At 35.7% G+C, this 16,369-nt stretch overlaps 1 protein-coding gene across 1 annotated transcript; it reads left to right on the forward strand.

Annotated features, from left to right (window-relative positions):
• The first annotated feature begins 16 nt into the window (after positions 1 to 16).
• On the forward strand, positions 17 to 2,798 carry LOC139902033 (uncharacterized). Its single transcript, XM_071884691.1, has 2 exons — positions 17 to 133; positions 1,398 to 2,798. The coding sequence occupies exons 1-2, from the start codon at positions 17 to 19 to the stop codon at positions 2,796 to 2,798; spliced, it is 1,518 nt and encodes a 505-aa protein (XP_071740792.1).
• Positions 2,799 to 16,369: the final 13,571 nt, after the last annotated feature.

Here is a 16,369-nt window from a genome sequence, read left to right on the forward strand (position 1 = left end):
TAGTTGAACGTAGTTAATGATATGGAATAGAGTAAACTTCAACTCGATTTTCTCATCGGATGTAGCGGCTTTAGAAAAATACTTTCGTGAAAAGGAGATTTGGAATGCGATAAAAGATTGCAGTGACTCAAAGGTGTGACGACCCGGAAATTTCCGACCAAATTTAAACTTAATCTTTATATGAGTTCGACACGATAAGTAAAGCATGTAATGTTGAGGTCTCAAAAACTTTGAATTGTGTTCATGTATTCAGTTAACCTATGACCATTCTCGACGATTCACGAACAAATGTTTGTAAATAAATAAATAAATAAATATATATATATATATATATATATATATATATATATATATATATATATATATAATATTTTAAAAAAATAAAAAATTATAAAGTACACTTTAACCATTTGAATTGAAATATATATAAAAAAATAGAATAATTAAGTTGTTATAGAAATAAATATATATATGACTTCTATAAACAATTAATATTACATGTATATTGTAATATACATAAAATGTATAAAGATTAATTATTCAAATAAGTATTTCATAATTAATAATATGCAAGATTAGTATATTAAAATGTAATTACAAGTTAAAACATAAATATTATATTAATAATATTATTATTACTATAAATTTTATAAAGAATACTATATATATGGAAATAAAATTTAAATACATATAAATTGTTATATTAATGTTATTATTATTAATATTATTAGAAATTAATAAATTAATAAAATTTATTATTATTATAATAATAATATGTTATTATTATTATTGTTATATTAACGCTTGTCGGAAATTGCTCCTATTTTCTAGTGAATTAGAAGCCGTAACCTACATCATTAAACTTGCGGCATTTTTCTGATTCTGTGAGTTCGATTTTCGCCGGCAAGCGTTTCGAAACGCGCCGCCGCGCGCCGTCGCTCAGTTCGCCGGAATTTTTTTCCGGGCACTTCCTCTGTTCTTTTCGCAGGTATTAAAACGAAGCTTCGCTAATTCCGCCGCCTCCTGCTGCCCTTGTGCCGTCGCTAGCCACCGCTGCCGGAATTTCCTTGTTTACACAAGGCTGTGTTTGTTTCTTTCTACCTTTAAACTTCTTTTACCCTTAACCTTACTTTGACTGTATTATCCTAAACTTGTGAGCCTTACTTTTTTGTATACTAGTTACGTGATTGGTATTATTAGAATATACGGAGTATTTTTCTAACTTGCTGAACTTGTTTTTTTTATTTATTTTCTTATCTCATCTATTTATTTCTTACTATTTGCTATCTTTTTCCTATCTTTTGCCTTACTTTGACTGTTTACTATTGTATAGCCTGGTCTTTATTGTATTTTACTTTTTTTGTTTTGAATTCTCTCAATTTTTATTTTCTTTATAGGTTAATATAGACCCTACTAGCACCTATGATCACCTGAGGTCATGTCCTCCTAGATTAGGGGCGGATAGGACTAGAGGGGTTAGAGGGGGTAATAGGGTTGCTACCCCGGGTGGGATTAGAGTGGGTAGTTGGAATATAGGAACCTTGACGGGCAAGAGGATTGAGCTCGTTGATACATTTCTTAAGAGTAATGTAGACATAGGGTGTATTCAAGAGACTAGATGGAAGGGTGAAGGGGCGGTAGATATTAAAGACTATAAGTTGTGGTACTCGGGTTCTAGGATAGCACGAAACGGGGTAGGTATCTTTTTGGGCAAACTACATAAGGATAACGTTGTTGACGTGAGTAGGCTTAGCAATAGGATTATGTCGGTTACTCTAATTATTAAGGAGGAGACTTTCACGGTCATAAGCGCATACGCACCTCACACGGGCTTAAGTGATGCGGAAAAGAAGAGTTTTTGGGAATTGTTAGATGAGGTAGTGAGGAGGTGCCCAGCTGACCATCGACTGATTATAGGGGGTGATCTGAATGGACACATAGGAGTGGAGGCAGAAGGTTACGAGGGAGCCCATGGGGGCTTTGGGTTTGGCCCTAGAAACGAAGAAGGGCGCTCAATCCTGGAGTTTGCCATTGCCCACGAGATGGTCGTAGCAAACTCTTTCTTCAAGAAGAGGGATGCTCAGTTAGCTACTTTTCATAGCGGGGGTCGTAGCACCCAGATTCACTTTTTGCTCCTCCGTAAAGGGGAACTTAGGACTTGTAGGGACTGTAAGGTCCTTCCAGCATTGACGTGCTCCTCCCAGCATCGATTGTTGGTCATGGACCTAGTCACTCGGGGAAGAGTTGGTAGGAGGGCCAGGGTTGTGCAACCTAGAGTCCTTTGGAAGAACCTGCATGGAGCGAATGCAGAGACTTTTAGAGCGACTGTTGCTGATAGATTGAGGGTAGAAGGGGATTACGTAGCCCCTACTGATGTAGATCAGATTTGGAACCGCATGGCGTCCGCTATCAGAGATGTGGCAAAAGAGACTTTAGGGGTGGCAATAGGGACATCGGGAGCCCATAAGAGTAGCAGAGAATCGTGGTGGCTTAATGACGATGTCCAAACGAAAGTCGCGTTAAAACAGATGAGGTTTAGGGAGCTCATTACTTTTGGAGAAGGGACACCTGCAGAGAGAACTAGGATAGAAGAAAGATATAAAGAAGCTAAAAGAGAAGCAAAGAAGGCCTTAGCTATTGCTAAATACAAAGCATATGAAGATTTATATAGGAAACTAAACTCTAAAGAGGGAGCTAATGACATATATAGGATAGCTAAAGCTAGGGAGCGAAGAAGCAGGGACTTGGTTAACGTCAAATTTATCAAGAATGAAGCGGGTCAAACTATAGTGAAATAAGACCTTATTAGGAATAGATGGGAGGAGTATTTTGCATCCCTCTTCTGTAGGAAAAGACCCGAGCGGAACGGGGAACTCCATGAGGTTCGTGAGTATCAAAACAACTGTTTCTGTATGAGGATTAACCAGGAGGAAGTTAGATCGTCTCTACGAAAGATGGGGAGAAACAAAGTAGTAGGACCAGACCAAATTCCGATTGAGGCATGGAGGTGCCTAGGAGATGAAGGGGTTAGATGGCTGACAAACCTTTTCAACATGACGTTTAGAAGCGCAAAGATGCCTATGGAATGGAGACTTAGTGAGGTTATTCCCATTTACAAGAATAAGGGAGATGCGCAAATATGTAGTAATTATAGAGGCATAAAGTTACTTAGTCATACAATGAAGCTTTGGGAGAGAGTGATTGAGACGAGGCTCCGACGTGAGACAAAGGTTTCAGAGAACCAGTTCGGTTTCATGCCAGGACGTTCGTCGATAGAAGCGATCCACATCGTTAGAAGCCTTATGGAGAAGTATATGGAAAAACAAAAGAACCTACACATGGCATTCGTAGACTTAGAAAAGGCTTATGACTGTGTCCCGCGTGAGCTGATTTGGAAGACCCTTAATGTTAGGGGTGTCCCAAGTAGATATATAAGCACTATTAGAGATATGTATGAGGGGGCGAAGACTCGTGTACGTACGACGGTAGGAAACACTGAGTTTTTCCCAGTAGAGGTAGGTTTACATCAGGGATCGGCCCTTAGCCCATATCTTTTCGCTTTGATTCTAGACGAACTGACTCAAAGGATACAAGATAACATCCCATGGTACCTAATATTCGCGGACGATATTGTATTAGTTTCGGATTCCCAGGATGAGCTTAACAGAAGGATAGAGCAATGGAGGAGCGCCCTAGAATCAAATGGCCTACGGATTAGCAGACTTAAGTCGGAGTACCTTAGATGCGATTTCAGGACGAGCGAAGAGGAACAAGAGGATATTGTGGACGTCCGAATTGGGGACCAAATTTTACCTCCACAAGAGTCCTTTAGATATTTAGGCTCGATGCTTCACAAATCGGGAAGGATAGATGAGGACGTGACACATCGTATACGAGTAGGATGGTTGAAGTGGAGGGCAGCGAAAGGGGTGTTGTGCGACAAGAAGGTACCCCTTAAATTGAAAGGGAAATTCTTCAAGGTGGCAATCAGACCGGCCATGTTGTACGGATCGGAGTGTTGGCCAATGACGAAAGCCCAGGAGAGAAGGATGGAGGTGGCAGAAATGAGGATGCTTAGGTGGACGTATGGTAAGACAATGCTAGATTTGATACCAAATGGAGTTTTTAGGGAGAACTTGAAAGTTGGGAACATAACCAACAAGCTGAGGGAAGGACGACTAAGATGGTTTGGACATGTTTTGAGGCGCCCACTTTTAGCCCCGGTTAGGAGAGTCGAGACCCTTGTTGTTGGGGGCGTAAGGAGAAGGGGTAGACCCAGACGTAGGTTGGAGGATAGATTGAAGCTTGACATGAAGGAGCTCTTATTGACTGAGGACATGACTTCTGATAGGAATTTGTGGAGGAGTAGAATTAGAATAGATGACTAGGCTCTACATTTTGTTTATTTTTTTTTATATATTTATATTATATTTCCTGCCTACTTGCTTGTGTGCCTTATCGTATTGGCTGTACCTGTTTTATGATTATATTATATATCTATACTTATTGTAGCATTTTCAGAGGATTTATTGCACTATATGGTTACATGTTTATATTACATTATATAGCAATTAATTTATACATACTTACATATCACATGCTTTTATGCTATCATTGTATGCTTATTTGTCTATGTTTACATTGTATACCATCTATTTTATACTGCATAGTATACCTACATGCTTCTTACCAACATGTTTTCGTATACTTATTGTACTTACATGACGGGTTATACTTGCATATTTGACACGCACATATTTTAATTATATGTTATATTACATTATTTTGTTACATGCTTTATTTACCTATACATATCGTATTGATATATACTTTATTCATGGTAAAGTTTCTTTTTTATCTACTTTACTTGTATACTTTTACTGCACATATCGGAATTCATGGTTCTTTATGGTCGGAGGTCCCTAGGAAGCAGCCTCTCTGCTCTACAGAATAGGGAGGGACGACTTCCTCTACCTGGGGACCGATAGGTATCCGTGGGTGGAGGAATGACTTCCCTTTTACTTTAGGGTAGAGGAAAGGACTGTCTACATCTAACCTCCCCCATACTCCACTCTAGTGGAATTGGGTATTGTTGTTGTTGTTGTTGTATTAATAATATTATTATCAATTTTATTCTTTTTAGTATCATTATTATGTATTATTATTATATTATGAATGTAATTATTATTATTATTATTATTATTATTATTATTATTATTATTATTATTATTATTATTATTATTATTATTATTATTAATGTATTTTTATTATTAATATTAATTTAATTGAATAAATTATATAAAGAACTTGGCATCTGGTACAAACTTGTTACACATAATTATCACAGTACGATTTTGGAGTCAAAATAAGTTACACATCACTTTCTATATTTTTATCTTTATTTGATTTTTCTCTGATTGATCGATTTGGTTGTCTGAATATTATTACACGTCGTAATCGAATTGTAATACAAACAGATCATCTATATTGGCTTAATCATTCAATTGCTATCATTATATATTAATACATCTTCTGCAAATCAGAAATGAAAACAGAAAACAGATAAAAAAAACACATCGACTTCTCTGTTCTTAAATATTTTTCAAAAAAATTCGAATTCGATTTCCATCTCAAAATCCAAAAATGCAGTTAGGTTAGGATTCATCTAGTTAAACTTTCTGCAGAATTTCGAGTTCCAATTCCTCAAACTGATGTCGAAATTTTAAGTCAAAGGTTATTTTTCAAAAAGTCAACCTTTATGTTCATCATAAAATTCGAGTTCAAATCGATGTTGCAGATACAATTGAGGTTACAGATAGTTTGTAGGAGTGATTTGAAATCTATTTCATGTAGGAATTTTTAAGTAAAACGTTCTTAAATTCATAATCAAAGATGGAGTTTATTTATTTTTTTTCCCTTCGTAACAGCTTCTGCTGGTCTGTGTCTTTTTTTTTTTTTTCAATTCATCAAAATGAATGTGTAGGATTCTGTTTTAATACTCAAATTCCATAAATTATTTCATTGGTGTGATTTGAACCTTGTTCGATTTTGAACTGAAGTAGAAGGATTATGAACACAAAATATATACGGGATATAGATTTTAACTGTTGGAATAAATCAGAAAAACGGGGAGCAGAGGAATGGTTAATGAGTGTTGCCGGTGAGCGGGAGGTCGCGGGTTCGAGTCCCTGCAAGGACTATTTTTTTTTTAAACCCCTAAGAGGTAGTCTATTTTCATTATTATTATTATCATTATTATTATTATTATTATTATTATTATTATTATCATTATTATTATTATTATTATTATTGTTGTTAATATTATTGTTATTATTAGTTATTGTTATTATTACTAGTATATTAGTTATTAGTATTATTATTTTTACCAATAAAAGTAGTAGTTACCCTTTTAGTATTATTATCAAAATTATAATTACAAGTAAGATTATTATTATTATTATTATTAATATTACTAATATTATTATCATTATAAGTATTAATCTTAAGTTGTATAATTATTAATATTATCATTATTAATAAGATTTCTATTTTTATTAGTATAAGTGTTATTATTGTTATCATTAAGGATTATTATTATTATTATGAAAATAATATAAGTTATCACTAATTTCATTAATATTAGTATTAATATCACTTTTGTAACTAGTATTATTATTATTATTAAACAAAAATATCATTATTAACAATATCAATATTGTTATTAATATTATCATTTTTTATAAAGTTATTATTATTATTATTATTATTATTAGTAAATTATTATTATTAAAACTATCATTAACAATAAAAGTAATATATTTACATTTATTATCATTAATAACATTATTATTATTATCATTAATAGAATCATTAACATTACTATCTTACTAATAATATTAAGTATTATAATCATTTTACCACTATTAATATTATGTTGGTCTTATTATAACTACTATTATTAATATACAAATTATATATTTAATACGCATAACAAAACAAAAATTTAATATATTTTTATATACAAAATGAATATAAGAAACATATATGTATCATCAATATAAAAAGGATATAATTAATAAATTTATATTTGTTCGATTACAACTATGTATATTAATAAATATACAAATGATATAGGTTCGTGAATCCAAGGCCAACCCTACACTTGTTCAATGTCGTCATATGTATTTTTACTACAAAATACAGTATCGTGAGTTTCATTTGCTCCCCTTTTAAATGCTTTTGCAATATATATTTTTGAGACTGAGAATACATGCGATGTTTTTATAAATGTTTTACGAAATAGACACAAGTAATCGAAACTACATTCTATGGTTGGATTATCGAATCGAATATCACCCCTTTTAGCTTGGTAACCTAAGAATTAGGGAACAGACACCCTAATTGACGTGAATCCTAAAGGTAGATCTACGGGCACTAACTCCCCCCATACTGGAAAATGGTATGCTTTAGTACTTCGAGTTTATATTATACAGATGGATTTCTGTTTTGGGGATATTCTATATGCATGATGTTAATATCGGTTACCAGGTGTTCAATCCATATGAATGATTTTTTAAACACTTGTGAGTGTATGATTATTGAACAAAGGAAATCTTGTGGTCTATTAAAATAATGGAAATGATTGTTTATGATAAACTAATGAACTCACCAACCTTTTGGTTGACACTTTAAAGCATGTTTATTCTTAGGTATGAAAGAAATCTTCCGCTGTGCATTTGCTCATTTTAGAGATATTACTTGGAGTCATTCATGACATATTTCAAAAGACGTTGCATTCGAGTCGTTGAGTTCATTCAAGATTGTTATTAAATCAATTATAGTTGGATATATTATGAAATGGTATACATGCCGTCAACTTTCGATGTAATGAAAGATTGTCTTTTCAAAAATGAATGCAATGTTTGTAAAATGTATCATATAGAGGTCAAGCACCTCACGATGTAACCAAATGTAATGTATTCGTCCAGATGGATTAGGACGGGTCGTTATAGGTGGTATCACAGTGGTGGTCTTAGCGAACCAGGTCTGCATTAGTGTGTCTAACTGATAAGTCGTTAGGATGCATTAGCGAGTCTGGACTTCGACCGTGTCTACATGTCAAAAGTTTTGCTTATCATTTTGTGTCGCAAATCATCTGCTTATCATCCTTAGGAAATTACCTGCTTATCATTCTTAGTCTAGACACGTTTTACTGCATTGACTGCATGAATAGTGTATAGACAAAATTCTTATCTTAGCGTATCTGCTAATTCATATCTTATCGTATCTATTACTTTAGACTTTGCCTGACATATTCCGTAAATTCCTCCGTAATCTACGAAATCTTTTGATCTATATATAGATATTCTATGTAATTAGAATACCACCCGATAGCCGGAAAATCATTTCATATCAAAAATCCTTTATTCAATCATACGAAATAGAATTTGATAATGCTAAAAATGAACATATATTTCATACATTATCCTTCAAGAAAGACAAGCTTTTAGTTGCAATTGTTCTATTTACAAGTGATATTCGTTTAAATAATAAAAGGTGAAGACAAAAGACAGATTAAATGAATTGAAGACGCAAATGACCAAAAAGCTAAAAAGTACAAAGTACAATCCAAGTGGTTCAAATTATTGATGAGAAACGTCTAAAAATTACAAGAGTACAAGCCGTGAAACACAAAGTACAAGATATTAAATTGTACGAAAAGGCGTTCGAAAATCCGGAACCGAGACATGAACCAACTTTCAGCGTGCGACGCAACGGACCAAAAATTACAAGTCAACTATGCACAAGAATATAATATAATATATAATTAATTATATATATTATTATATATTATAATTATACGCAGCCCACGTTTTGGATTTAATCTATGAGCTGGATTCCAGACTTCCACACTTGCGGAGCTGTGAAGCACAAAAGCTTCACACTCGCGGAGCTCAACAGTGAAACGTGGGCCTATAAAAGGCCGCGCATTCTGATCGATTCATTACCCTTTTCTTTCTTTTCTATATACGTAAATATATATATATATATATATATATATATATATATATATATATATATATATATAATTTTAATTTTAATTTAAGTTTAATAATAATAATAATAAGGTTATAGTGGCGAATGTTTTAAGTTTGTAAGTCAAAATTCTGTCCATGTAACGCTACGCTATTAATACTCATTGTAAGTTATGTTCAACCTTTTTAAATTAATGTCTCGTAGCTAAGTTATTATTATGCTTATTTAAATCGAAGTAATCATGATGGTTGACTAAATATTAAAGACGGGGTTATTGGGCTTTGTACCATAATTGGGATTTGGACAAAAGACCGACACTTGTGAAAATTGGACTATGGACTATTAATGGGCTTTATATTTGTTTAACTGAATGATAGTTCGTTAATTTAATATAGAGATTTACAATTTGACGTATCTATAAATAACCATATACACTCTATCGGACACGATGGGCGGGATATTTATAAATACTAATAATCGTTTATTTAACCGGACACGGGAATGGATTAATAGTCAATGGACTCATTAAAACAGGGGTGAATTATGTACAAGGACACTTTGTAGCGACCCGACAAAATCGTCATTGACGGCGCCGACTACTTAGGTCCCGTTACGTGGTCATAAGTCTTTAAAATAACGTTTGACCAAAATATGTCGCCTTCATTTCAAAAGTAAAGAATGTTTCCAAGTTTACAAGAAGTGTTCAACCTAAAGTTACGTTACAAAGTTATGAGTACAAATGAAACCTATGTGACACAGTTTTAAATAAAGTCAAAAGATGCTCCATGTATGCACATATACTCTACATCCAATGCAAGTATCAAAATAATGAGCGGAAGCATGTATCACATATCGTTCAAAGACCTGAGAAAAACATAGAAATCTGTTAACGAAAACGTTGGTGAAATCATAGGTTTAAGTAAGTAAGTGAGTAAATAAGTAATTTGAACCACAAGATTTGCAACATCGAAATAATAGTTAACCATTCCAAAATTTATTTCACGAGCACCCAATTATCAATGCTTAACATTCCTTCCATAGAACCCCATCACAATAGTGTTAGAACATACACCGTTTCTCGAAAATATAATTCATTCGTAGACGGTAGCGAACCGTCTGAATGAGGGTTTGTCAAACCCATATGGATCCATACAACATAAGTTCTCGCTTACATTCGGCAAGTGTAACTAATGATAATCGAATTGAGGATTTTGTTCTAAACTCGTATGTAGAATGTTTGTTTTCCTGTACTTGTGTTCACTTAGTAAAAAGAAACGTTTATGTTTTCTCATCCCAATGTAAGTTCAAAAGAGTAAAAGTGGGACTATTATCTCACCTTGAGTGCAAGAGTAAAAAGATACTTCAACAAGTAACGTGCAAAGAACAAATGCTAGTCTTGACCTAAACAAGTAAGTTGTAACAATAACGGTAACTACGGTTGATCAAAGATGTTCAATTAGTCCTATGGCTCGTTACGACTCGATTATGTAGCATGTGAATCAAATTGTCAAGTTTCATGCAAGATACAAGTATAGAAGCAAGTTAGAAAGATTGCACAAGTATTCGGTTAAGTTTGGCTAAAAGTCAAACTTGGTCGGGTCAAAGTCAACGAAAAAGTCAACACGTTCGGGTCGGGTCTCGAACTATTTTTCTGAGGTTTTTAATCATATATGAGCATGTTAGAACAAGTTACATGTGAATCGGAGGTGCGTAGCATAGCAAACATTTTTCGTAAAATGGAAAACCAAAACAGTCACTGGCAGTGCATCTGGACGGCGTCCAGATTTGCTGGACGGCGTCCAGCATTGAAGGCCTGGACAATGTCCAATAATCTGGACGGCGTCCAGTCTGTAGGCAGACCCTGTTTTGCTGCAACAAACAAATGCACGAACCAAAACTCAAACAATCCCAATTTATGACCCGCAAACAACCAAAACATGTATCTTATATCATCGGGAAGGTATTTTGACGAGGAAAATAACTAAGCATATTTCATCAATCAATATACCACTTACAACAACCAAAACTGCATTTAATGTTCATCATTTATCAAATTCAAGTTCATAAATCTCATTTCATGTTTCGGTGATCCAAGTTACACATATGATATGCCATTTCGAAGATAATTAAACATGCAATACAACTAAACACTTACTAACAACATCTCATGTCATTTAAGGCATCAAAAGTTCATTTCAAGTTTATCAAACCCTAACCCAAAGTTCACTATATCAATAATCAAGTTTATGAAGTTTTCTAAAGCAACCTACACATCAAATTGAAGCTAGTGATACTAGTAACACAATTAAAACATGAACTTTAACAATTTAACAACATTAACTCATCCAAAATCAAAGATTAAGCACACCCATTTCAATTGTTCATACTAGTTACTCAAAACAACAAATCGAGCAAGTAAATCATATATTCATGTTAGACTTGAGCCATAGACACTAATTAACACTTTTATAATTCAAAAACATCAAGAACACAAAATCTAGTGATTTTAGAAAGTTACCCAAATGAGATGAAATTGGTATCAAGTTGTAGAGGATGAAGAGAGGATTCCAAGTATGTAATTTGTTTTGATGTTAGCCTCCAAAATCGAATTTAGATGATGAATTAAGGATTTGAAAGTTGAGAGAAAAGTGTAAGTATGAGGAAGAGAGAAAGAGAGAGATGAGTGGTGAATGGTGAATGTTGACCATTTGACCTAGTTAAGATTTTGGTCATTTGGCAACATTGGTCCCTCAAGTTTGTAGTCGGGGGCGGGAATTAACCGAACGAATTATTTTGAATTACACGAGAGTACGGGAGACGTGATAATCCGATAGCGAAAATATTAAGAATGTTAGCTAACAGAGGGCACGAATCTAGATACGAAGTATATTATTTTTTTTAAAAAAAGACGGGCGTTAAAATAATTTAACGAAAAAATGCGGGATGTAAAATTACCCACACCTTAAAAGAAATTTCATCCCGAAATTTAGTTGGAAGTAATAGTCGATGTCTCTTACTCGAGACCTTGTGTTGTCCAATCTACGAATAAGTGAAGATACGTCCTTGGGCATTTCCACGAATCTGGATAGTCGGGGCTTTACGTTGTATTAAGGCTTGGTTTTACGATCCACAATTTCTATCGGTCTTTCTACGAAGAGGAGTTTGTCATCAATAGTAAGTTTATCTAGAAGGATAGCACGTTCCTGTTCCGCATGACACGTCTCTAAGTTTGTTACATGGAACGTAAGGTAAACGTAAACTTAATTGAGTCGGAAGTTCTAAACGGTAGGAAGCGGTTACAATACACCCCAAGATTTCAAAAGGATCAATATTGTGGATATAACTTTTCTCGATTTCTCGAAATGGATTACACCTCTCCAAGTTGCGGTTTTTCAATATTACCCGGTTACTGACTTGGAATTTTGGAAGGTTTACGCCTAACATCGGCATAGTCTTTTTGGCGACTACGGGCCGTCTTGGGTCCTTCTCGGACTTGAACTATCTCAACGGTTGTTTCTTGAATAAGTTCGGATCCTGTGAATTGCTTGTCACCTACTTTGGTCTATCGAATAGGAGAATGACATTTGTGGTTATAAAAAGTTTCGAAAAGTGTGCGTTAACACGTGAGTGGTAACTACTGTTGTAAGAGGGTTCATCTAAAGGCAACAATACAAGTTTGTAACATGTCTTTCCAAGATGTAAATCGTTCGTTTGCTTGGTTCGTCGGTTTGTGGATGATACGCGGTACTCATGTTTAAAAGTGTTCCTAAGGCTTTTTGTAAACCAGATGTGTAATGATTATTTCGATCCAGGATAATTGATAAATGTACACCGGGTTGGAATAGAATCCTTTAAGATATGTTTAAACAAGTTAGTTAGGGCTCGAAAGCGTTTGTTGGTACAAGTTTCTTATCGGCTACCGAAAACGTTCGTCCGGGATATTCGCCCTCGTGGCGAGCACTAGTAATACGTGAAGAGTCTCTCTCTCAATTGAGAAATTATATAAAAGATTTCCTTATACGAAAGTACGAGCGAAAAGATAGGAGTGAATTGAGAACTTAGAATAGGATGAGTTTTATACCTTGAGGTAGCCATATCGCGCATCTAGTGGCCAAATGTTGAGACTTGGTGGGAGACGAGATAGTACACATAGTTATATAGTTCAGGGTTGAGTGGTAGATGGCCAATTATCAGAAGCATAAGGACGATAAGTCAAGGAAGAAAGAGGTATCCTTGGATTGTGTGTTATCTTGGGTCCCAGTAATATCAAACGGTAATAGTGAAAAAGCAGAGTTATGTAACGTGGTACGTGATGACGAGGAGATTGATGGGGTCCATACATAAGTGTTCCAATTTTTCAGGCATAATAACGAATTTTAGTTTCCTTGATTTCGAGTCAAGAGGGTATGCCTTTCAGGCGTCCAGGTAGAAAGATTTCCATATAGTGCTACAAGAATTTAGCTAGTAAGGTTGGTGTGAAAAATCACGTTCAAAGTTCGGACACGGAGAGGTTTAATTCTTTCCTCAGTGAGTTAACGGGGTTAAAGGACGAGCAACACGAGAAAGTCGGAAATGAATCTGTGGTAATGACTGGCGAGTTCTAAGATTTTACGAATACAAGTCAGAGTCGTGAGGGTTTCTCAATTTCGTGTGGCTTCGATTACGAGATTTTATTGTAATACTTTGACCACTAACAACATGGTCTAGAAATTGGACTTCGTTTAACCAAAATTCTCACTTGGAGAATTCGGTATAAAGTTGCTCCTTTCTCAAAAGTTCGAGCGTATGACGGAGATGTTGTTCGCTTTTCTTCCTTATTGTTGAATGGATTTAGACATCATCTATAAACAAGATAACGGATTTGTCTAGATACGTTTGCATACGCGGTTCAGGAGGTCTATGAATACGGACGGAGCCTTGGATAAACTGAACGGTTACTAAAAGAAATTCATAACTATCGCAACGAGTTCGGAAACCGGTTTTGGAGACATCTTCTCCCTTAACCCTCATTTGATGATAACCGGAATGGAGGTCGACTTGGAATACACATATGATCCTTGCAATTGACCAAGAGATCATCGGTATGGGGAAGTGGATATCGGTTCTTGACCGGAAATTACTTAGTTCACAATAATCTATACAAAATCGTAGGGAAACATTTCTTCTTAATGAATAGGTTTTGAGCTCCCTAGTTCTATAGGTATCAAGTCAAAATTTAAATTATCCACCCAATAAGTTTAACGTACACCCTCCGATAAAATTTTTCGGTACACAATAGTTTTCCGTTGGTCACTTGAATGGCGTAAGTAATATCTAGGGGGAGTGATGGAGTGCAAAGAGTAGGCTCCAAAGCCTTGGATACAAAACATTTATCGACACCCGAATCGGATAAACATGAAACATAAGAGTTGTTAAGAAGAAACGTACCCGTGACTAGTCCGTGGTCATCTCGGGCATCCTTGGCGTCAATGTTGAAAGCTCAACGGCGCGCGTTGGTTTTAGCTTTATTCTTTGGGCAAGCATTTCTAAAATGACCCAGTTGGCCACATTTATAACAAACACCCGTTTTCGGTACATTGGGCTTCTTTTGGACGACGGGGGCGGTACTTTTACAAACATGGGCCGCATGGCCACTTCTTCGACACTTGATGCAAAATGGTTTACCACATTCACCCAAATGATGTTTGTGACATTTGTTACAATAAGGTAGATTCCCAGCATACCCTTTCTTGCCACCGGGGGTGAAAAGCTTCTTGGTGGAGTCGTTGTGGTTGTGGTTGCTTGATGGGGAGGCTTCCCGTTTTCTTTTGTTGTTGCCCAGTTGGGCCTCGGCCGTTGGTGCCGGTGCTTCAATTTCGTCCACCGTTTTTATAAACCGGTGGGCTATCATCACAGCCTCTTGTAGGTCGGCGGGTCTTGATGGCATTACCCCGTGTGGAATGCTCTTAGGGAGGCCATCAATGTAAAACTCAACTCCTTGGGGCCCGGGAGCCCGGAGGTTTGGACAAATTGAGGTTAGTTCGGCAAACCGTTGATTATAAGCTTCGAGGTCATCTCGGGCTATTTTTAAATTTCTTGGCCCCTGTTCGAGCCTTCGAGTCTCTTCGCACAGGAAGTATTCGGTGATCATTCTTTCTCTTAATTCGGTCCAGGAGAGTGTAAGGGCTTCATCGATACCCACCGATTGTACATACGTGTTCCACCATGAGAGAGCAATACCGGTGAGAGTGAGGGTGGAAAACTTGACCTTATCTTGGTCCCGACAACTGCTTATGCTAAAAACAGCTTTCATTTGTTCGAACCATCGGGTGAGAGCAACCGGTCCCCCGATTCCATCGAAAGTGGGAGGGTTGTACTTCATGGAGTTTTTGTAGGAGCAGCCCTCGTTTGAATTACCAATTCCCTGATTGTTGTTGTGGTTGGAGAAGTGATCGGCCACGGCCTCACCCACGGCGTTGGCTATCATTCGTTTAAGAGCTTGTTCGAGAGTTTCGGGAGGAGTATTGTGTTGACCTTGGTGAGCCATTGTTCCTTCATGACACAAGAATACTGTTGATTAGTATTATCAATAATACTAATCGTGATATGGAATCATGGTAAAGAGAAAATTTTTCCTTGACTCGCCTTAAATTCTTTATGTCATAATGTCGGAACGTTCATATGAGTCACCGTAATATAATCCCGGAAATTATATCACCCTGATTCATATGTGCATTCGACATCATTTCATATAATCAAGGTGGCGTGTCAATCAAATCAAACACGTGAGATTAAGGTAGAAAAAGAGTTAGATGTGAATAAAAGAGTTCGAGTATAAATGCACAAGTAGTCAAGTAATTCCTACTTCAAGTCTATATGCCGGTTGTAGTCTAGATTCACTAATGTACCCTATGACTCGGGGTTGACACCAATGAACTCTAAATCCCTACAACCAACGCTCTGATACCATCTGTAGCGACCCGACAAAATCGTCATTGACGGCACCGACTACTTAGATCCCGTTACGTGGTCATAAGTCTTTAAAATAACGTTTGACCAAAATATGTCGCCTTCATTTCAAAAGTAAAGATTGTTTCCAAGTTTACAAGAATTGTTCAACCAAAAGTTACGTTACAAAGTTATGAGTACAAATGAAACCTATGCGACACAGTTTTAAATAAAGTCAAAAGATGCTCCATGTATGCACATATACTCGACATCCAATGCAAGTATCAAAATAATGAGTTGAAGCATGTATCACATATCGTTCAAAGACCTGAGAAAAACATAGAAATCTGTCAACGAAAACGTTGGTGAAATCATAGGTTTAAGTAAGTAAGTGAGTAAATAAGTA

Source organism: Rutidosis leptorrhynchoides, chromosome 3 (genome assembly GCF_046630445.1).
Source record: "Rutidosis leptorrhynchoides isolate AG116_Rl617_1_P2 chromosome 3, CSIRO_AGI_Rlap_v1, whole genome shotgun sequence".
Taxonomy (NCBI): Eukaryota; Viridiplantae; Streptophyta; class Magnoliopsida; order Asterales; family Asteraceae; genus Rutidosis; species Rutidosis leptorrhynchoides.

Bases quoted from the DNA above. Each gene is read 5' to 3' on its own strand.
- LOC139902033 (XM_071884691.1), top strand. From the start codon at position 17: ATGATATGGAATAGAGTAAACTTCAACTCGATTTTCTCATCGGATGTA. The intron at 134-1,397 runs GTGTGACGACCC...TTTTCTTTATAG, and splicing joins AAGATTGCAGTGACTCAAAG to GTTAATATAGACCCTACTAG.